The sequence below is a fragment of the Chlorocebus sabaeus genome, chromosome 25 (assembly GCF_047675955.1).
Source record: "Chlorocebus sabaeus isolate Y175 chromosome 25, mChlSab1.0.hap1, whole genome shotgun sequence".
In the NCBI taxonomy this organism is placed as follows: Eukaryota; Metazoa; Chordata; class Mammalia; order Primates; family Cercopithecidae; genus Chlorocebus; species Chlorocebus sabaeus.
In genome coordinates this window covers 15,509,806-15,534,000 of record NC_132928.1, presented here as the reverse complement: position 1 = coordinate 15,534,000, position 24,195 = coordinate 15,509,806, and the positions used below count along the sequence as shown (strand labels likewise).

Below are 24,195 nucleotides of genomic sequence, written 5' to 3'. Positions count from 1 at the left end.
AAAAAAAAAAAAAAAAAAAAATCGTCCTTGTGTTTTGTGTATGGATGAGTTCACAGTGAGAATAGAATTATACAAGGGCAGGCGCACACACAAAAAAATCTTTGCTTTCCTCCCTCACCTCCCGCACGCCCCCCCTAAATGATCTATTGGCTCTCTCGGCGGCTGTACCCCAACAGGCGAAGCCATTTAGCAAACACAGAGGTAGCGGCTGTGGTGCTGGGACAGTGGTGGGTTTTCCCTTGCTTCGACCTACCCCTAAGGCCTTCATAATTAATTGTCCTTCAGCGATGAGGAAAGTTCAGAAACAGTGTGTGGAGTGATGCCTATTGTCTGATATTCAGTTCTCCTTGCCTCGGTTCTTTTTCTTCATCCCACAAAGGGTTATCAATGGGAGAAAGAGAGCAAGTTCTCTTCTGAGAGCCGCTGGTGGTGGCTGTAGCTTTCAGTGGGATGTATCATTGTGTTCAGCCCATCCTGGATTAAATGTCTGAAGAAGTTCTAACAACCTTTTGAAAGACAGCCTGTTTATTTCGCCTAGATGAAACAAATTCATTTAGCAAACCAAAGCTTGTTCGAAGTTGGCGATCCCTTTTCACATGGCAGATAACATTTTACATCAAATTTCTTCATTTCCCCCCTCCCCCCAGGATGTTATTTAACTTGAACTGTTTGGTTCTTTGTCAGTCACAGGGCAGAAATTTTAATGACTATTCACTCATTGCTCTTAAACACATCAATATTAATTTACAACAATAATTTTTTTGCAGACATCCTTTTTGATGAAGCATAGAAGTTTAATACTTGAAAGTAGATAATTAGTTTAAAAATATTGTTTCTCCTTCAATGAGTGCCTTCAGCCAATCTTCAATTCTATCTTGTAAGATGATGTGAAACAAATGCATTTTGTCTCCCTGCATCCCCCAATTTTTGGCTGAGACACAAAATAAAGATGCAATGTGGAGATAGCTATTTGAGAAGGGTAGGAAAAAGAGAACCGTCTATTAATGATCATTATACTACTGTTCCTGTTAAATAGGGTGAAGCCAAGAAAAACAAATATAATCATTCTTCCGAGGAGCAGTTGAACTAGCAAATCACAGAGGTTTAAAATAACTACATTGTAGTGTTCATGGCAACTTCAAGGCTGAAGGGAACCATATTTAAAGGCAATCTCTGTGTCTCTTACAGCAGTTTCTTTTGGAGGAAGCGACCAACAGGATGGCCAGAATCGATTCTGCCCCCTTTGCTCTTTGAAAACAATTTCACAACAGACCTTTTGGTATTTAAAGAGAACCCGTATATGGAAATTGACACAACTAATATAGTCATACCAAAAAGGGGGTCATAAAAATTTAAAGTTCTTCTTATGAATCTTTCATGAGAAGCAATGAAAAGGGACACTAGTGTAGCCAAGTTCTTTGTGCTACAAGCTCTTCTTCCGGGCTCTGAGCTATTGTTCTTTCAGCTCCTCAAACAGACTTTCACTTTCAAACTGACAAAAGTCACTTAAAAGCCAGACAGCTGTACTAACACACCCACCTTACTGAGCAAGAGCCACTGGCAGGTGACAAGGCCTGCTGAGAGACCTTGTTGAAAATGGGCAGGGGTGACTTTCTCATGCCTTAACGTTGCTTTTGCACTGACTTTGAGATGGCCCATTGACTGCTCATTTGTGTCCCCCCCACCCCAAAATAGGCTCCCCGAGATATGTTGTGCATTTTCTTTGCAGTGTGCAACATTGACATCCATGGTCGTATTTCTGCCTTACGCTGGTGTGGTTAGGTTCGGTTCTTAGAAGTTTGCGCACTTCTAGCAGAAGACGGGGAGCTTGACTCACAAAACTCCTGCTGCCTCTTTTCCTTTTGCCCCTCCATTCAGTTCAAATCTCACTTAAGCTTTTCAGATTTCTGTTGCCTGACTCGGGTGGAACAGAAAACACCCACCAAAGATGGGTGCAAACCTCACCTTCGGATTTAAGATCTAGGCAGAGATCGTTAGGTGGGTAGTCCTGCCTGCATCCCGACCCCCAGGGCAGCAGCCGTCGTGGGCCGTGGGAGGCCTCCCTGTGTGCGCATTACAGGCCGCCCCTCCCCTGTCACCTTGTGTACAGTCTGGTCTGTGACACTGATGGTGATTATGTCATTATTTTGCTCTGGGGGCCCTGGCACATCTGCAGAGCCCAAGCACATCTTCTTTGTTGCCTTGGCAAATGTCCCACGCCGCAAATGCTTCATTAGCCCTGCTGCCGGCCTCCTTGCCAGACGCCTGTGCCCAAATCCCAGCTTCTTTTTGCTCCGTTCTTTTGTGTAGCTGATGATCATGTATTCATCTTCCTGGTTCTTCCCCATTTTCCTCGACTTCTGAACTCCAGATGTCCCAGTTTTCTTGCCCAAATCACTCCAAAGTCTACAATGAGAAACGAAGTGACTCTTTACCCTTGAATCCTTCCCCACTCCTGACCACCTTTCCTACTTTTTTCCCCCCAAATGAATAGTGACTTTGAATAGCTCCCCGCCATGAAGACTAACGTTTTCAAACTTGCAATTTGAAAAGACACCAAGTGATTGCTTCCAGTTTATGATGAGAGACAGGGTTAGGATGCATTCGGCGTTATTAGATATTGCTTATTATCTGTGTGCCTTCCTCCTCCGTCCCCACCTCTGCCCCCCTCACTATTTTCTTGGCTCCTTTATTTGCATCTGTGTATTGCCACATTTTACCAATTTTCTGAAAGCACTTTGAAATGTGAGTACAGAAAATACTCTTCACGCCTCGCTGTGCATGTTACAGTCTTCTGAAGGTTCCTTTCTCTAAGTGAATCTTCATCTCCACTCTACCCTCTCCCAAAACCACTGCCTCCTCCTTCTGCCCCAGCCCTCAACAATGATCTATTATATTAGATACTTAAAGTGATTAACACTTGGCTGTTTTGGAAACAGCTAAAACACTTCTCTCTCTAAAGTTTTATTCTATGTATCTAACAGAGCCACAGCTTTTGTGAAGGTGTGCTGGTTTCTACGTTAGCTGCAGCAAATTTTAGAGCTTAATATCTTGGGCTGTGATGGGTACTACAAAATTGGTATGTTTAATTTCCCCTTAAATTTGAATTAATTGATCTGTGTTAGCGTATTATGAGCAGCTTTTCCAATAGAGTTTAACCAGTTTTTAAATTCTCTAACTACTGCAGCGTAAAATGATTTAAATGCCTCCATCTTTGAGCAAACCATAGATTTTAGTTTTCAGGTGTAGTTGAAGGAGTTAAGTGTATATTTTATGGAAATCATGGTCAGATCCCTGCCATGAACTGTAATTCGAAATTCAAGACAATGACTCTATTAAGGATTAAAGAAAACTTCCTCCGAGGAATGAGTTGCCACATTGTGCCAGGTTGCTGAGATTTTCAAATACCTATCAAAGAGGGGCACAAGAATATGCATGTTGCAAATATTAGGACAAATGTAGCCAACAAGGTGAGAGGAGAGGTGGTCAGATCAGATGGGCGGGCATTGTCAGCCCTGGGCAGGGAGCATATTGGGAGAGGCTGATACCTGTCATTGAATCATTTTTCAAAAGGCTCAAGATGTATACAAAACATTCCTAAAGTCCCAGTTGCCCACCATGATGGTTTTATCACCCATGAGTTTACTTAAACCTTTTTTAAACTTGACCTCATTCTCAGAATATACCACTCCTTAAGATAATAATTCTCTAAGTGTATTACCTGCTGGGAAAATATTATCTTCTTTTTATGGCTCTAAAAGTGATTCCCCTAGAACTCCACAGGGATATCCCTTGTTATAATATCCTGGGATTTGTGAACAGGGTTGTATCCATATTCGCCATTTCCTTTCTGATTTTATAGACTTTGATCATTACTCCCTCTTAATCTTCATCTCTCCAGATTAAGGAGCTCTAATCCTTTTTAAAAGCCTAATCTCATACAGTAAGTGGGCTGCCCAGATCATTTTAGCTGCCCTGCTGTAATGCGCTTCCAGCCTGACTGTGTTCTTCTGAGGGACAGTTATAGTTACTAACTCACAAGGCAGAACTCCAGGTGTGGGCAGTCACGCCACAGTTTGGTGATGGTGCCTCATGCACACCCAGTGGGACTTTTTTGATTACCCCAAAAGTTTATCCTCAAAAGTTGGAATTCTTGAGTTGGAGCTCAGTAGTGCTTATTGGTTCAAATGATCCTATGAGACCAGCTGATCAGACTCTTGGCAAGTACTCTGGCAAATATGATTGTGTCTATAGGACATACCCAGTCAAATAGAAAATAGGCAGATCCACCCTGCCCTCCAGATGTTTTCAGTGTTCTTGTAGATCAAGCATTGGGGTATTTGACGTCATGAGGAAATAGCCTTAGTCTTGAACTTGAGTCTATGATAATGACAACTCTGGGGGAAAGCTTCAGTTTCTGCTTTATTTGATATTATTCTCAGGCAGGCAATAAAATGTTCACCTGCAAGTAGTCAATATTTTATATAAAAGCATCCCCTTGAAATCTTACAAAGAAAATGCTTTGGGGAGTCTTTCCACTGTCAGTGGTCCTGGATCAATACCGATGTAGAACTTACAGCATGGACTCTCCAGCCAGGCCCTGGGATCAAATCCCAGCTCTGCTGCTTTGTAGCAGTGAAACCCTGGCAAGTATCTTACGCTGCCTGTACTTCAGTTTCCTTATCTGTAAAATAGGGTATGTAACAGTGCCTACTTCAAGAGTGTTGTGAGAATTAAATGAATCTACACAAGTGTATTAGCACAGAGTAAGTGCTGTATAAGCATTCACATTTATTCATTTCCAGAGCCAAGTAAATGTTACCTTATTGCTGTGACATCTGCAAGGCAACTATTGCACCATTTCCTGCTGACCCTAAATAGGAAAGTAAACAAACGGGCAATGAGGGAGCTCTCATCAGAATTGGGACAAATATTCAATGTAATTCTGGTTTTCACAAGAGCAAGTGTTCCTGCTCTGAATGTGGCTGAAAAGGCGACACTAGCCTGGAACAGCTCTAGGACTCTGGGGTCATCTGTTCCAGATGAGAAGGACACGATGAGATGCCGGAGGTGGTGAAGGAGTGCTGGCCTGGAGGGTCTGGCTCTGGCCACACCTGCCTCATTGGGGTCTACTGTGCTCACCTTTTGAAAAGTGTCAAGATTAAATTCAAGAGTTTCATTCTAGCTCTGAAATTTTGTGACTCTAGAATACACGGGCAGTTTCATTCTAGCTCTGAAATTTTGTGACTCTAGAGTAGAGGGGCATTCTGCATTCTCTAAATAAAGTTTCCTTTGAGTCTTGGTCATGATGCAAAGCTTTAAACAGTGAGTATAGAGGCCCTTGGAATCCAGATGGTTTCCATGTGGGGCCCTTTCTACCCTGGTGACTCTGCTGCAGCTTAATTATCTCAGTCAAAATCTCCAGGGTGCCCATTTTCGTTTTCTCCCAAGGCCCTATTTGCAGATCTAAATCTCAGCAGTGCCCTTGGAGACATGGCAATTCCCTTACTGGGATTATAGAGACTAATTTTTCAAATTCATAAACAATTTATTGACTGAATTGGCACTATCATTAGACTTGCTGCTCACTTTATTTGTTGCCTTGGCCGGGGTGGCCAAACAATGAGGAAATTTGTCAGTGAAACCCTCATGCCATTGGGTTTTCTAGTAGGTAGTATGGACTTGAACAAACTAAGTGTCCCCACACACGTTCCATGCAGGCCTCAACACAGACTATCAGCATTTATAATATGCATTAACCTCTATATAATGTACATCTCCTCTCTTTCAGAGCAGAATTGGCTGAATTTTTTTTTTATTCTTTTTTTTATTATTTTTTTGAGACACAGAGTCTTGCACTGTTGCTGAAGCTGGAGTACAGTGGTGTGATTGGTGTGATCTCAGCTCACCCCAACCTCCACCTCTTGGACTCCAGTGATTCTCCTGCCTCAGCCTCCCAAGTAGCTGGGATTACAGGTGTGCGTCACCATACCCGGCCAGAATTGTCCATTTTAGGTTATATAACTACCTTCCCTACTAAACCTGCTTGGTAGTGTTTGCAAAAGCAATGCCACTCTTTTCTTTAAATATTACCCAAATGATAGTAATCTAGATCATAAAAGTCTTTTCCTTTGGGATTGTTTTGTATGTGTGAGAGTTTGTGGTTGGGAGGTATTGAGTCCTCATACAAGCCATTTAGATATGTATTCTTCATATTTCTTATGGCTATTGCATCTAAGTTCTGTTTTCTTAAGGCTACTATAACATTATAAATTAGAATATGATGTTAAAACTGACTTTTAGTAAAAGCTAATGTATTCCCTGAGAACAAGTAAATACTTGGGCAGGGAAGGATGGTTTGAGTAGAGGTGAAAACAGAGAAATGACAGGAAGCGGAACGTATGTAGAAGAAGGTGAAAGGTCATAGTTTCAAGGCCACTGTGTTTTCTTTCATTTAGAGCATCCATTTTTAAAGATTTATCATTTTCAGTGACCTGAAGGCATATAAGACAATCTGTGTGTAGATACCTGAAACTGCCTTTCAACAGGTCCAATCCTAGGTATTGACAGCATCCTAGGTTGTCACACCCTAAACATTACTTCAAGTCCCATTAGGTAGGAGTCTTGTGGACTTCCAAAAGTCCATTCTGCAATCTGCCTGCCTTTCCAATCTATTTACCTGTCTTCAAAAAGGAATTCCAAAGCCATTCACAAGCTCTTAAGTAGCTTCTGAAATACAGCCCATCCTTAGTTTTCCAAAGGATGATTGCAGAGGAAAGACCAATAGAATTCCCTGGAAATTCAGAACAGAATTTCTCTGACAGAACAAAGATCTTGCAGTCAAAACCAAGGGATGGGATTGAGGCCAATAATCCCCATCCTTTCCTAAAGCAACTCGGATATTATTTAGGGTGTCATAAACTATTGCCAGCAGAGTGCCAGCATCCCCCACAGACTGGTGTTCTCTGAAGCACTGTCTGATTTCCTACCATGTGCATCACAAGCACTTTCTTTACTGTTTTCTATGAGCAATCCCATTCTCATCACAACCTGCCTGAACCCTACTTCCTAACAGCTTCTCCCTAGGCTCCTTACTCACATTGCTCCATCAATAGCAACAGAGGGCACACAGACTGGTTTTAATATTAGCCTAAGCAAAGTTTAATTATGAAGGTAAAGCTGTGGCAGAAAACAATCACGTAATACATTCTCGAACGAAACAGGAGTAACTGTGGATTATCTGTGCCCCAGCTTCCCTTCATGCAATATTGGAGTGTTTGTGCTATGTTGTTTTTGGATAATGTCCCATACAAGAATGGCACCAAGCTTGGCCCTGCTTCTTTTACCACCTCACCCGGTAATTGTAGCAAAAGTTGAACTTCAAGGACTCTCAGCTTGTCTTGAACTCAGACACCAATGGCACCAAATTTATGGGGCTGACTTAAAGGGAAATTTGTTAACACTACAAAGTGACTGGTATATGATTGCAGGGCTTATTTTTCCATCTGAGTATTGAGCTGATTTGTCAGATGTGTCATGAAGCAGGGATACATTCCTCTGTTTAGCACATTTAAATATGCACTGGCAGGAAAGCTCCCAATTAAAGGTTCCTAATCTGAGCAGGGTAAGACTGAAGTCTTCCTGGTCTTTGACCACCACGTATGTGGTTTATTAAATCTATTCCCATAGACATGGGCAGCCTTAACTCCATCAGGGAAATGGTGTGGCACTGCAGGTCGAATTCAAGTGAATCAATCGAACTATCCTGCAAGAACTGGTGTGCTCACCCAGTGAGGCACCCAGGATCAGTGCAGAATGAAAAACAATTAGGCCTCTAGAAAAGCTGTTAACCCTCAAGTTTGGCTAAAAGCAGGGGCTGGCAAAGTATGGCATATGGGCAGAGCTGCTCCTCAATCTGTTTTTATGGCCCCAAGCTAAGAATGACTTAAGTTTTAAAACAGTTGTAAAAAAGAAGAAGAATAACCAACCTAGACCAAATATGGCCCACAGAGCCTATGTATTTATTATCTAGCCCTTTACTGACAAATTTTGCTGACCACTGGCTGAAGGTTTTTTCTCTTTTGTGGGACATGAACTCTCAGAGATTCCTTCTAATTCTCAAGTTCCAAAATTCTGTGATTCCTTTTCTTTTCTTTTTTTTTTTTTTTTTGAGATGGAGTCTCACTCTGTCGCCCAGGCTGGAGTGCAGTGGCGTGATCTCAGCTCACTGCAACCTCCGCCTCTTGGGTTCAAGCAATTCTCTGCCTCAGCCTCCTGAACAGCTGGGATTGCAGGTGCCCCCCACCTTGCCCAGCTAATTTTTTTGTCTTTTTAGTAGAGATGGGGTTTCACCATCTTGGCAAGGTTGGTATTGAACTCCTGACCTCGTGATTCACCCGCCTCAGCCTCCCAAACTCCCTGGGATTACAGGCGTGAGCCACCACGCCCGGCCAATTCTATGATTCTTTGATGGAATACTCTTGGTCCAGCTCTTACCTGAACAGCCTACCAGATGAGCAATTTCTACATAGTGCTTCCAGTTGTTTTTAAGATCTTAAGAGTTTCTGTGTAGTATCTCAGGGGGAGAGAAAGAGGTATTAGGTTTTAGTTTTTGATGCTTTTTCCTTGATTTTGTTTGCATATCTGTCTGTTTGTTTAAACTTGGAATCACTTTTTAAGACCTATGCAGAGTTTGGGAGAGAAGGAAAATTTACTTCGTTACAACCAATAATGTGACAATTATGTTTTCTAACACGTATAACAACAAGACTTCCATGTGTGAGCAAATAAACTTGCTGCTTTAAGCACGTTCACTGACCAAATTTCAGTCCCACACAACAATTTTGACAGTCTCTCATAGACATTCGTCATTCTGCTCCTAGAAAGCTAGTACTATCTTTTACTGGGCTATGGAAGAGATGGTTTTATTTACCTTGATCTCTACATGCAGAGTTGCCAATGGAATACTTACAGAATTTCAAATGTATACACAATTGATTAAATGTAGAATAGAAGATGTTAAGACTTTCTTTTCTATTACCTGAAAGTCACAACTATTCGAAATGTTCCACTCTAGCACATTGTTGATAATTGTATAATATTTTAACAACACCTATGTTATCAACATCATAATGTTGTAGAGATTTTATTGTGAATTTTGTATTTTCTAAGTACTCACTCTTAAAAGACAAAGACTCAAATTCAGGTAGAAAAACAAAGAAGATACTTAGGGTGTATCTCTGCCCTTCATTCATGCTGTGGTCAGAGAAGTCTGTGTGAGGGGTCTGGCCAATAGCAGGCCCCCAGATCCCCACACTGCAGACCAAAAGTCAGTTCCTGTGATGCTTTTCCATGGAGTTCCCCTGTCCATTCAAGGTAGATCCTTAACCTCCCTCCTTGGCAGTTTCCATGTGACTCTTCATTCTTTTTATTATATTTCCTCCTGGGGGCCATTTTCACCATGTCATATCTGTTTGCTATGAACATTTATAAGGGCTGGTGTAGCATTGGAGGATGTCAAGTGGTCTGACTTGGAAGTGTACTGCCACGAGCTCCATGTAGGTGACAGGAGGAGAGACCTGCTTTCCCATTGCCACCTTTTCAGATTATCCCTGCAACTCTTTCGGTCTGGCTGACCAAAACCTTGGAGCTATTGGGTGGCTCATCACTTCAGCTCCTTCCCTAGCCTTTTCCTGGGTTTGCTTCCCCCAACCCCCACACCCCCTCGCACATTAACATGACATTGCCTGGTGAGCACAGAACGAGAGCAGCTTCCACCAGCTGAAACCTCTGATCCCAAACTCACTAGAGAGTTTGGCTTCGGGATTTTGGCAAGAAGGCCGATTGCCCATCAGGTCAGCATGAATAAAGATTTCTTTCTTCCCATTTTTTTAAAGTCAAGTATCAACCGAAACTGCTCCCAAAGCTCTGTCTCTCAAGACAATTTAACCCCTTTCACCTAAGTACATTTTCTATTCTGAATGCATGATATTTTGTTTTATTCTTTTCCTGTGAGATGACCAAGAAATCTACTATATGTAAAATTTGAAAGCCAAATCAATTCTAAACCAGGCTTATCATTTTTAAAGTATGTTTATCCAGCTTTGTAGTAGGAACAAGCAGACTGTTTGAAGGCCACATACTTTTCAAACCCTGGTTGCAACACGTCTACCCCGTTTTGAAACTGTCTTTATCTAGCCGAGAAAACGAAAATCTATTTGACAAAGTGGCACTCTGGCCAGTTTATCTTGCAATATGGCTTTAGCTCACTGAGTCTATTGATTTCCTTAAATTAATGTTTACAGAATGCTACTGAATTTTGCTCAACAGAACATTGTTCTTTCGAAGCTTTATAAAAAAAAAAAAGATACAGACTGTTATTACCATGTGTTCCTTTGTTTAGACCAAGGAAACATAGTTTTTAGGTTTGTTTTTTTTTTTTTAAGACAGCCTTGAACTATAGCCACTTCCTACAAGCATTTACTTTTCACATATTTAAACAGCAAAACATGTAACTAGAAAGTGGGCCCAAATTGCATGGGTATTAGATGAATCTAATCCTCTGTGTTCCTGAAAGCTGAATACCACCTGGAGCACCAGAGGGAGAGAGACTTTAGTCCTAAGCCCAGATGTTGCTGGAGAACCTTCGTCTGCCTCATTTGCGGTAACTCGGCAGGTACCCGAAAGCAACTTCACAGCCAGTGCTCCTGGATCCTGCTAGTTTTTCCAAACACAAGCATCCTAATAAAATTCAAACACCATTTAGCTGTTTGGGAACTCTAAATATAACATCTTGCCCTTTGACCACGGTGCTCAGTGTTCAATACACAAAACCTAATCTCTAAAGATGATTTTAAAACTGACCTTCCCAGAGAAGTACACGTATCCATTCAGCTACGAACAGTGCAGAAAGCAGGATTTTGACTCATAATTATGAAATGGCCGAAATAAAACTTAGGGAACACAAAGCAACTTTTCTCAACTGGTTGACTCAGCCAACAAACTCACCCAAGCGAACCTCCTCAGAGCACCTCTCAAAACGATGCTTTGCAAACATTTATTAATCACAGTGAATGCATCCCAGGAATTAGGGCTCCTCATTAAAGGCTCAAACTTGTAAACCACCTTGTATTTGGATGATATTTTATGCTTCCCAAAGTGCATTCATGTTTGCTTTTCCATTTGATCCTCCCTTGGAATGAGAGGGCCCTGGAATAGAATCTCAGGATTCACCGTGTATAGCATCCTGCACCATTCCTTTTCTTCTGAAGGGCCTGTTAGTCCCTGGCTGTACACACAGGACAAATGCACGCATGACTGCAAAGGGAGACCCTCAGTAACCGCATCTTGTGACCATATTTTACAGTTCCATGATTCCTCTTTTCTGCCTCTGGCAGGAGAGTTTAGTGTGAGCGAGACAGCGAAGAGAAGCAGCAATAACGTATCTGTTCTTGCCTTTTCATCTGATAATCTCTATGAGGAGTTACTAAAGCATCTGAGTTTATCCATTTAAGTCTACTCTGTCTGCAGTGTAAGTCCCCAGCTTGTGCCACTGCTGTCAGGAGATGGGTCTCTCCTTGATCAATATTTACTTAACAAACAGCAGGGACGGGAGAGTTTGTTTAGAGGAATCATGTGCACACTAGGGTGAATGAATGCTCGGGAAAGTACTTCAACTGTTTGTCTCCTTCTCTAAGATTTTCGTGTACATGTGTGTGTGCACACACGTGTGCAGATGCCCATTCTCTTTTTAACTTCTCCAAAGACTTCAGAGTCATCTAGAAAAATACCTCCCTATGTGTGATTGGTACATCATTATACTGTCAAAGAGCTCATGATGCAGATTCAGTTTTTCAAACCCAGCAAAGTTTGATTCTTCTTTTGTGCTCTTACATAGGTTTGGAAAGACTCATAGGTTAGGATAAACTAATGGACAAACATCTTCCTTTGACCCCTTTCAGATGAGTGGAAGGAAGAAAAGTACAGATGGAAACAATAAAAGCAGTTTGACAAGGCAACTCTTAGCTATGTATTTTTCATGGCATTACCCATATATTTTTAAAGGCCCACAGGGACAAAAAGTAACTTTCTCCAATTTTTCAGAGCTGCTTACCTAGTTGTCAGCATTAGATATATTTAATTCTAATACTGTATATGAATTCCACGGTGTGAAAATTTAGAGAGCCCTGTTCTTTCAAGTTCCCTGAAACAATTGTTTGAAGGCACAAGTCAGCGCCTTCAATGCAGTTGACTTGGAGGCATCTGGGGCTAGATTGAGGGGTTTTGTTTCTGGGTGTGGGGAGGGGCTGGGGGGGGCGGCTGGGGGAGTTATTTATTTATTTGATTTTGTGAATCGGAGTTGTAAAAGCCATCTGAAATATTCATGCAGAATAGTCTGAGAAGCCCGTTTCTGTTTTATTTACTGCACAGTAGAACAGCCACAGCGGATTAGTTCTACAATACCCGTAACAAAAGCCCAACAGCTGATGCATGTGATGTTAGGAGGTGACAAAACAGTTAAAGTATGCTGCTGGCTACAGGCAAGCAGTCAGCAGATGCAGACAAAAGGGTTTGTGACAAGAATAACTCTCTCTCCAAGGCGAGCAGTGAAGAGTATCCAAAATACCAGTACCCTTTTCTCCTTGACATTGTCTTCTTACAGTCAGCATTTTATTGCCCTTTTATAGTATTTAAAAAAATGGAGGAGAAAGAAGAAGGAAAACCCACACACAAACTAATTCACCAAAATACTAGGCAGGATTGTACTTTCCCATTTGTTAGCCATGCCTGCCAGTACACATGCGTCCTTTTCCATTTCTCCATCGAAGCAAGTTTGAAAAAAAAAATTAGCTTAAAAGATCAACTATAAAGATGATTTCCCTTGATAAGTTTGTAATCTATTGATAGGCTTGATAGGCCATAGGAGCCTTTGGTTATGGGTTGGGGGGTGGGTGGCTAGGGAAAGAAGTCGATGCCTGGTTTGTTTTCTGTCCATTTCAGTGAAGATCATTTCTGTGATGAAATGAGGCCAGAGGGCCAATTTTTAAAGGGGACTGAGGATGGAGGAGTGTCCGTGGAGAACTGAGCAAGGGGCAAGGTTTAGGTCCCCCACAAGAGGCTGATGAATGAGCTTACGGACGGTTCAGAGGTGTGAAAAATCAGCTTCTCTGTCTCCAGAAAATAGGAGAGGCTGTCTTCTTTTTAACCTTTGTAATTCCCCTTCTATTCTCTGTGACATTCATTCAGCTGCCAAGAGCGTTTGGCAAGGTTTGGGCCAGCGAGCACACTTCCAGTGACCGCTAACCTTGGTATGTCCTGACACTTATGATGAGTATCTGCAGGACACAGAAGGCAGGCAGCCTGCTATGTCAGGCTTTTATTATGTACTGCAGAGGCTAGGGACAGTCAGTTTAATAAAACAAATCATCCTTGAAGGTAAAGCAACTGGGAAGAGGAGGAAGACGGGAGAAAAATGTGTCTTTGCCACTCATTCCGATGGAAAAATAAAAGAACAGCAAAATAACCACCCACCCAACACACCGTGTGTGTGTGTGTGCGCGCACGCACGTGTGCACACACACAAGCAACCCAGCTGTGGACTGGGCAGACTTGAAAACCTCCTCTCATTTTCCGCATTTCATGGAAGTCCACAAGGCTCTTGTTTGCTCAGAGGAGACTCAAGTACATACCGTGATGAAATTGGTAGAAGCTGATAGCCAGCCCCCTTCAAATTTATGCATATCTTTAAGTATCTCATTACTTTATATTGTTCTCCAAATATCAAGGCAAGACCATCTGGGGTGAGGTTCCTAGGTTGGGATGCCTTTTTATCAAAACAAAGTTTCCACTCTCCTCTCCTGAGGAACGCTGGGCAAAGCAGCTCCCACAATAGCCTCAGAGTTCCAGCCAAAGACTTTGGAAGCCTTTTGTTTTTTCCCTGTGGCATGTCCAAAGGCAGGGCCTTCTCCCCTCCTCCGCCAGCAGCCCCCCCACCCCAGCCGCCTGCATTGTCTTGCATTCCAGTGACTTGATTGACTGTTACCACCTGATGCTGAGGAGATACTCTAGGGTTCATTCTGCAGATTGTTGGGTTCTATTAAAAGAAACCCAGATAAGGGATTACTTGTCACTAAGGGATTTTCTGCAGATGTTTATTGGTGATTGGAAAGCCATTAGGTGTGAAGAGGTGCAGAAAAATATGGGCAACATCATTCTGATAAGACTGATTTCTAAGATGCTCCCACAAAACATCAGAAAGTACCCCCTATTATTCTGTTAAACGGAGCTGGGAGTTTTCAAGCAGAGGTAAAGGTCTCTTTTTCCATGGGAAATGTTTCTATGTGTGGATGAAATTCACTGGCACCCTCTCAGAAGATCAGTTGCTACCCAAAAGTGTGCCTCTGGGAGCCACCACAGACATGAGTTGCTCCAGTTGTTCAGTATCTCATGACAACTTTCTTTTATCCAGCCCAGTCCATTGCATGAGTATTGCCTCAAAGTAAGCACTGCATTAACTAATCATTTTGTTTGTTCACAAAGAATTCATTTCTTCCCAATAACCAAAGTCTCCTCCAGGGCATCTTTTATAGCATTCCCATTTATTTTGAAGTTACTAGCTTCTCTGTGATTTTTTCAAGATTACAGAGGCACAGCTTTTCAAGGTTTTGTTGCCTCATATAAATAGTAGAAATTGCTGAAAAAGCATTAAAAGGGAGCCAGCATCGTTTAATGGAAAGACACCTTACCTCACAGTAATCTCTTCATCTCATCATTTCTTCATCTCATAGAATCTCATGCTTTCTTCATCTATAAAGTGTTGATTTCTGAGATCTATTCCAACTCTTTGAATTCTATCTTACTTTACCATTATTTTAAGCTTCCTTTTTTTAAATTTTTGAGATGGGGATCTCACTGTCACCCAGGCTGTAGTGCAATGGTGCGACCTCAGCTCACTGCAACCTCTGCCTCCTGGGCTCAAGCCATCCTCTCACCTCTACCTCCCAGTAGCTGGGACCACAGGCACGTGCCACCACACCCAGCTAATTTTTTGTATTTTTGGTAGAGATGGAGTTTCATCATGTTGCTCAGGCTGAAGCTTCCCTTTTTTAAGTCTTAAGTATTTTTAAAGTATTAAGTAACTGCTACTCTAGAGCAAAATGGAGTAAAGCAGAAGGCAAGATCTCACTATGAGCTATTTATCAAATGACTTTGCAAAAGATACTCTGCTGAGGCTCCTTATCTAAAGACACCTTATGATAAGGTGTACATATAAGAGTAGGTAAAAAGTTAAATAGCATCAAGACACAAATGCAAAAGATGATAAAGGACAGCCTATGATTACCACCACAAGAAAGGAATATTTAAAACAGGTTAAAACCCACTAAAACCCATTAACAAGCATGGCAAACTATAAAAATGATGAAGGGGGGACTGCATACAACGCCCAAAGAAGTTGCCTTGTTCTCATGCAAATCCTACAACTACACTTCCCCCCCTCCCCTGGTGCTGATGTTCTAGATGTACCTCTTCTCTCTCCTCTGACAGTCTTGAACAATGCCTGCCCTTCCCCTGTCCCTGGCTCCCCAGACCTCCTGTACAGTTCTTGGCGTGGGCAGGGCTTCCGGCCTTCTCTGGCTTCTCTGGGGCAGCTGCCCACACCTTCACCCCTCAAAGCTCTCTGCCATGTCATGCTGCATCCCTGAGTGTTCAAGGAACGTAGATTTTTCATTGAGGCTGTATTGCCGATGGCCCATGAAATCACCTTTCTTGAAACGTTTATTTTAATAAATGCCTATGATTGGCCAGGCACGGTGGCTTGTGCCTGTAATCCCAGCACTTTGGGAGGCCAAGATGGGCAGATCACCTGAGGTCGGGAGTTTGAGACCAGCCTGGCCAACATGTTGAAATCTCATCTCTACTGAAAATACAGAAGTTAGCCAGGTGTGGTGGCCTGTGCCTGTAATCTCAGCTACTCGGGAGGCTGAGGTAGGAGAGTCTCATGAACCCAGGAGGCGGAAGTTGCGGTGAGCCAAGATCATGCCACTGCACTCCAGCCTGGGTGACAGAGGAAACGCCATCTCAAATAAATGAATGAATAAATAAATAAATAAATAAATAAATAAATAAATAAATAAATGCCTATGATTATGTTTCTGTAGCATTTGGCTAACAGCTCCCAATCCAAGGAGTAAGAGTGGACTTCACTGTTCTCCAGCCACATTCCCTCCCTCAATAATGCTCATTTGATAAAATGTGGAGGATTATCTTTGGGGGTGGAGGTGACTGTACTAAAAAAGACTGCTTCATGAATTTTTATTTGTATAACGTGAGTGGGAGGGCTAAGCTCTCCTCTAACAAATACTCATGTATGCAGGAAATTTGGGAGGAAATAACCCAAAGGCCTGTGGAAAATCCACATGAATTCTCAGCAGAGAATGGCCCTTGGGGTGTGTGGGTTTGCACATTCATGGTGGACAAGGCGGTACTTTGAAGGATTTTCCAGGCAACACTGGGAACTATGTCCTAAGAAATGGGCCAGTGTGAAAGTCTTTAGGAGGGTCTGCTAAAAATGCAAGCTTAAGAATGGTTGGCCCCAAATGGAGTCCCTTTCATTTTTTCTGCAGTTATTACATTTCTTTATAAACAACAATTAACTTGCCATTGGGAACAGTGAACTTCTTTGTCCAATTTTAAACGTGAAAAACAGGGATGTCGGGTGATGATTCTGGTTTTCTTTACCAGTTACTACTATTATTAAAAAGTACATTGCACCCAAGGTTGGAAGAAAGAGATGAAACATGTTCAATATTACAATACCTCCTTTTTACTTTGGTAAGTGGCATGTCTGAACTTAGATGAAAAGTCTTTCATCTCTTGTATATGTGTAGATAAATATTGCTATATGTATACCTGTGGTACCTTTATGTCCTCATATGTCTGCGCTTAATGTAAGAATGAAACTTTACTGGTGTATAAGTACCCCACTAAAATAAATCTACTAAGTGTCAATGCGTACTTGGAAAATTATGAGTTCATGGATTATTCTGTGATTCTATTGTGTTGGTGTGGGGATAGATAGACCATACTTTACTCTGAGTAACTTACAAAGAACACTAAATAAGTACATCCGTAGTTACTGCTTTCCTTAATCAAGATATCAGATTATCAAATAAGTAATTAAGAGAATACACACACATACACACACACAACACACATACATATTAATTGCTGTGGAAGAAAAGCCTTAAGAAATTGGGATTCTAAAATGAATAGTTGGAGAATGTTTATTTTGAATGATAAGGACCTTGAGCAATTTCCTTACCCTCTCTGAGCCTCAGTTTTCTATTGTGTACTTGGGATAATAACACCTCTTAGAGAGATTGGGAGAACCGAATGACATAATTCACATTCAGTACATAAAACAGTCTGGCAAGTAGTAAATACTCAAAAAAATGTTAGTTTGTATTATCACTATCAGCTGAATAAATCACTCTCTTATGGAGCAATTCTAATTTCAAGGTTAAGTATTTTCTGATGCAATATTTTAGGATCAGTTTTGTGACTTCATGTTAACGTCATTATTTTACTCCTTTATGTATAGAGAGTACTTTATATTGCAGATTAATATACAACTTAGCATCTGAGTCAACAATACTCTGAGACAAACAGATAACTGAGATTTTAGAAGATTGTCTTCATTTAAAGCATGGGTTTAATTTATAAAGAAACCTAACTATTTGTTATTCTATTTTGAGAACATATTTTGTTTTCATAATGGCAATCAAAAGGAAATAGGATTCAAATTCTGAAAAATTAATTGGAGACTTTCTTCTGGATAGCATCTATTTAATGAAGTGAGGAATCCCAAAAGTCACATCCCATATTCCTATCCTAATTATCCACAATGAAATCCTAGTTTTTCAATAGGTCTGCATGGATCTTTCACACACTCTTCTTAAAACAAAGCTGTCAACCCCACATCACAATGCTACTATATATAATGACTTTACATAAAAGAATAGAAGCCAGCCATTTTTAGAAAATGCAGGTGCAATGTAAGCCCCTTTCTGCAAGAATGAACTTAGCTCAGTTTCCTTGGAATAACTGTAGACTTGAAACTGAAAACTTTATTAATGCCATTGTCTCCTTGTATCAGCAGGTTCCAGAGAGATTCCTGGAAGTTGCTCAGATCACATTACGGGAGTTTTTCAATGCCATTATCGCAGGCAAAGATGTTGATCCTTCCTGGAAGAAGGCCATATACAAGGTCATCTGCAAGCTGGATAGTGAAGTCCCTGAGATTTTCAAATCCCCGAACTGCCTACAAGAGCTGCTTCATGAGTAGAAATTTCGACAACTCTATTTGAATGTATGAAGAGTAGCAGTCCCCTTTGGATGTCCAAGTTATATGTGTCTAGATTTTGATTTCATATATATGTGTATGGGAGGCATGGATCTGTTATGAAATCAGCTGGTAATTCCTCCTCATCACCTTTCTCTCATTTTCTTTTGTTTTCCATTGCAAGGGGATGGTTGTTTTCTTTCTGCCTTTAGTTTACTTTTGCCCAAGGCCCTTAACATTTGGACACTTAAAATAGGGTTAATTTTCAGGGAAAAAGAATGTTGGCGTGTGTAAAGTCTCTATTAGCAATGAAGGGAATTTGTTAACGATGCATCCACTTGATTGATGACTTATTGCAAATGGCGGTTGGCCGAGGAAAACCCATGACACAGCACAACTCTACAGACAGTGATGTGTCTCTTGTTTTTACTGCTAAGAAGGTCTGAAAATTTAATGAAACCACTTCATACATTTAAGTATTTTGTTTGGTTTGAACTCAATCAGTAGCTTTTCCTTACATGCTTAAAAATAATGCCAGTGACAGATGAGCAGCTCACTTTTCCAAAGTACCCCAAAAGGCCAAATTAAAAAAGAAACATATTCACTAGCAAGCCTTTTCTAAGAAAAGAGGCAAACTCTGAAAATAGTACCAGTTTCTTCTGGAGGCAAAGCAATTTTGCACAAAACCAGCTCTCTCAAGATGAGACTGGAAATTCATACCTGGTCTTCTAGTCACCTCTCTAAACTCGACAATAGGTTCTTCTTCATAAGTGAGCTTACATCATTCTTCATAAAGAAAAATCCTATAACTTGTTATCATTTTGCTTCAGATACTAAAAGGCACTAAGTTTCAAATTTACACTGCTCAACTTTGTTTGTGTGCTTAAAAGGATTCTGTTTACTTAACACTTTTTTCCCCTAAAATGCTATTTTCTGAATACTTTCTTCCAGTAAGGAATAAAGGAAAGCCCAACTTGGCCATAAAATTCTTGCCTACACTAGAAGTTTGTTGACAGCTGTTAGCTGACTTGATCTTCATCTCCTAAGAGGAACACATACATTTTCGCATGCAATGCCACACTCTCCTGATGGGTATTCAAAGTGGTGACAGTCTAACTCAGTGTTTCTTTATTTTAGGTATAACATTTTAAAGCAATTGATAATGCCTCTTCCAATTCAGAAGCTAGTATTGACCAAAATGTGAGAAGAGTGTATAGCATAGGAAAATTTGGGGTTAACCCGAAAGACACAATTCCAGCACACGTAAGAAAGCTAGCTGCTATTTTATGCTTTCTTCAATGGTTCTCCTCTTTTTCCTTTTTTTTTTTCCCCCTGTTTTTCAGTGATGTACAGTGTTCCATACTTGCATTGAAAAAAATTGTATGGCATTCACACTTTTTTTCTTCGGTGGGTTTTTGTGTGCAGATGCAGTAAGAATTCATTGTTCATCCTAAAACTGTTTTCCAGACCCCTCCTTCCCCTTAGGTAATTTGATATACACCTCCTAAAATGACACAGTAACAAATCTGGTATTTAGAACATATAGAACATAAATGCCATTTTTTAATTCAATTTTAATAAGAATTACATTTGACTTTGGAGAATACAGGTTTTGACCCATGTGACTGACTAGCTGACCCGATCGCTGTAATTTAACGTCATTTATAAATCTGCTGATGGACAGGAATGTATGAACTCAATTATTGTCAGCACAAAGCCTTAAAACCTGCTGACTTTAAATTAAACGGTGCAGTCCTATGATGCCCTGCACCATCCAGGGGACTAACAGGGCCTCGCAGTGTGGACAGAGGGTGCAGCCGCATGGGCTGGGGCACCAGCCACTTCACTCTGCACCCGCGGCCTCACACATCTCCCAGCTCACACTACTAATGCACAGAGTCATTAGATCCAATTTGTTATTTTTCTCACTTGCTTTAAAACAAAAACAAGTTTGGATAATCATGACATTGGAATAAAGTGGGAAGAAAAAATTCAGTCAGCACAAAGTAGGGAAGCGATCTCAACTTGTCACACTTTTCTGACTGGCTTTGTTTAAAAGAGTGTGGCCTTCCTTGTTCGTGTCAGTACACCACTGGGTTTTTGCTGTTCCATGTAATTCATATCAACATTGTGTTGCCATTTGCAAGGTAAAAGGCAAAGCTGTAGTGTATTCACCTATGTAGACAGATTGCTAGGTATCTTTTTGATCTGGGGTGAGTTCAATATTGATTCCAGACTTATTTGGATTTTTTAGTATTATTTTCCCCTCCCTTCTAATTTAAATAGACAAATTAAGCAAAAGTGTGTGTTCGCAACCAAATGTTGATGCCCTTATCTACTGATAATATCCTCTCAATGTTCACTGAGGCATAGAAATTATTTCAGAGTAGAAATTGCAGCATGAGGATAAACTCACCTCTTTGTTCTGAAAATAGAAATTTATCACTATGCTTTCTGGTGGTTTTCCCTCTCAAAATAAAAATCGTGTGCCTCCCAAGTGCACTGGAAAATGACAAAAGCCTGTCTCTCCAAATTCCTATTTAACAGTTTGATTTTTTTTTTTCAAATCACCTTCTTTGAAATCTTAGCTCAACTCTCACCAAGAGAAAATTGGCTACTTGGGAGAAAGTTAACTTTCTATGGTGGGAGGGTGAAGGATGAGGGACAGTTTACATAGGGAAAGAAAAAAAAGTCTAAAGTCCATGTTGAAAAACCACACTACCACTTATTTTCTGCTAACCCTAAATTATTTTTGCGTATACGCTTGAGGTTATAGTCTGTGCCTAGACCTAAAATGCACCAGCGGGGGGGATTTTAAAAAATCCTTCAAAATACCAGTTTTTTCCCAACAAGTACAATTGTTCTTGTGCCTTCTGTGGCTTTCGATTTCATCTTTTTGACTTTATTTCCAATTACTACAGCTGCAATAAACACTAGATTTTTTTTCTGGCTGTTTGACATAACGTTGATAGCTATGCATATTTTGTGTCTTTTTAAAACAAAGCGGGAGAATACGTTTTTGAAGAAGAGAATTTTTAGAACAGTTTGATACCGCAAATTATTTTTTCCTCAATTGTTTGAGCAGCATTCGAGTTTTGAAAATTCTTGTAGAAGCCAATTTTTTGTAACTGTGGTGCAAATCTTGTGTTTTCTTAGCCTAATGAAAAGTAGTATAGAAGCAATATTTCATACCATGTGCTATATGTGTGTGCAGATGTGTGAACATAAAAGCACATACACACATATACACACATGTAAAAATATACATATATATATATGCGTGTGAAGTGGAAAGCTTACCTTTTCCTATCTAGATTTAAGAACCTATTTTAGACATTTGTTATGTTTTGTGAAAAGAATGTTCTATTTGCAACAAAACATTTAATTCTTACTGTATCTCTGGCTGTTTAATGAGGACGTTTCACATTAACTGGTAAAACACGTGGAAGATGTTAGAATGTAGTAATTATTTAAGTAAACGTTCACCCACATATTCCTGAAGTTTGCTTTGTGCCTCCGAGTATTATTTAATTAAAGTGTTTTATGTTTGCAGAATCTTTGTTACTGTACTAGGGATGTGGGTGAATATCATTTAAAAAAATTTTAAACAAAAAAAAGCAAAACAAAAACACTAAAGCAAGAGGGGAACTTTTATAAAGCAATGTAAATATTTAACCTCATGGCTGTCATTATGTAAGACATGAGATTTTAATAAATAACTACATTCTCACGACATCTGTCGAATTTACTAGGAACACTACAGTGACTGTACAGACAGTTGAAAGCATTCTTGAAAATCCTGCTCTCTCCTTTTAAAAGTTAACAATCTCTTTTATCAGATATCAAGGGCAAGGGTAATGCAGTTTCTGTAAATTTATGAAATTTCTTTTTCTATGTACATGAAGACATTTAGTAACACCCCCCTTCCCGTGCGCGCACATGGGCATGCACGCATGCGCGCACGCGCGCGCGCGCGCGCACACACACACACACACACACACACACACACACATTGTCATAAAGCTAATGATTTGGGGGCTTTAAAAAATAGGATGTCCTCCAGGAACAATCATAAATTTATGAAAGAAAGAGTAGTTTACAGACTCCCCTGAAAGAAGCAGTGTATATGTGAAGACAGTGCAAAAATCTCTTTGCCATGTATATTATAGCGTATTCATTGGTGTGAATAGTACAAATGTTTCCTTCTGGTACAAACTCTGTGTTTGCAAATTACAAGAAGCATTGTTTTCAAAAAGCTCCCCTTAAAAAATGTAACTGATTTATATGAGTAAGCAGTTACCGTATTGCACTTAAATGTTATGTTGAAGGAAATGCAGTTTTGTTTTCTGTAGATCTGTTGGTTGTAAACCATCTATAAAACTAAAGCTAAAATGCTCATATTCAGAGCTGGGATCAAAACTGGTATTTAACCTTTGCATCTTCTTATAATTATCCTTCTAAGAATATAACACAATGTGGAAGTGTCTGGACTTTGAGTCTTTTCACTGAGCCCTCTCTCAAATCTGACACCCCCTCAAAATGCACAAACATAAGCAGAAAAGGCAAACAAGCTTAACTTCTTTTATGAAAATGTATTCATTATGTATTTTTTTAATATTCAATTCCCCTAAAAAGGGGGAGAAAACATTTTAAAATTGTATATTACCACTTCAAATTTAGAACTAAGAAAAAAATGTATTTGGGATTGGTCTCAGTGCTACCTAGAAGAATCAAAGGTCGTGGCTTCCCTCAATATTGTCCCAGCCATTTCTCATATGTATATAGTATAAACCGTGACAAAACACTGCCTTTATATTATTTAGCAATATGTTGTAAATAGCATTATTAAGCTCTTTTTTGTAATAAAGACCCTTTGATTTGAATATAGTACAATAACTGAACTGATAAAGTCAATTTTTGATTTTTGTTTGTTTTTTTTTAGCTAGAGGCAATTTCAATTGTGAATTTTTGTTGTTGTCTATTGTTCTGAAGACTTTGCATAATTTATTGGTTTAATTTATCCTAATTTATTTGATGAAGGTGTACAATTTTGTATTACCAAGGATGTACTGTAATATTAATTGATATGATAAACACAATGAGACTCCCTGTCCATATTAAAAAGAAAATAAAAAGGTGCAGTAGACAATTGATTTTAAAGGAAAAGTTAAAAAATTAGTTTGGCAGCTACTAAATTTTAAAACAGGAAAAAAAAAAGTTGTTGTGGGGAGGGTGGGAAAGGGGTTTTACTTTGTGTGTTTTAAGCTTTTGTATACTCTCCAAACTTTTACCTTTTGCTTTGTACCACTTAAAGGATACAGTAGTCCAATTGCCTTGTGTGCCTTCCATCTCCTCTTAAACTGAATGTATGTGCAGTATATATGCAAGCTTGTGCAAAATAAAATATACATTACAAGCTCAGTGCCGTTTGATTTTCTTAAAGAATGAGTGACTTTTAATTTTTGGACCTGTATCCAATTGTAGAACAGTAGGCATATGGAGATTTTCTTTCTCTACAACTCTTAATTCTGTTAGCCTAAAGTGCAACTCCTAGAAACAACATTTTTTACTTTAGATGCTTGGAATAATTGCTTGACTTTCTCTCTCGGAAACATCTTCTTTCAGGCTTAACTTTATTTAGCCCTCAAACTTAAAAAAAAAAAAAAAAAAAAAAAAAAAAAAAAAAAAAAGGCTTCAGCTCTAAGTAATATTTTACTCTTAATTCAATAATTGTTAATGTTGAATGATTCTAAGAACAACAAAAGATGTTCCCAAAAGTCACAGAATGGCAAATACATTACTTAAAATATGGGGATTCAGGGCTTGCACTGTTCTTACTGTGGATGAACTCAGAA

The 24,195-nt window shown here is 39.9% G+C and overlaps 1 protein-coding gene across 1 annotated transcript in view; it reads left to right on the top strand.

Annotated features, from left to right (window-relative positions):
• The window catches only part of PROX1 (prospero homeobox 1), a 53,491-nt gene extending 29,730 nt beyond the window's left edge, over positions 1-23,761 (top strand). The window contains exon 5 of the mRNA XM_073011510.1: positions 18,158-23,761. Within this exon, the coding sequence (XP_072867611.1) occupies positions 18,158-18,343 (186 nt within the window). The 3' untranslated portion in view covers positions 18,344-23,761. The remainder of the gene's footprint in view (positions 1-18,157) is intronic.
• The last annotated feature ends 434 nt before the right edge of the window (positions 23,762-24,195 follow it).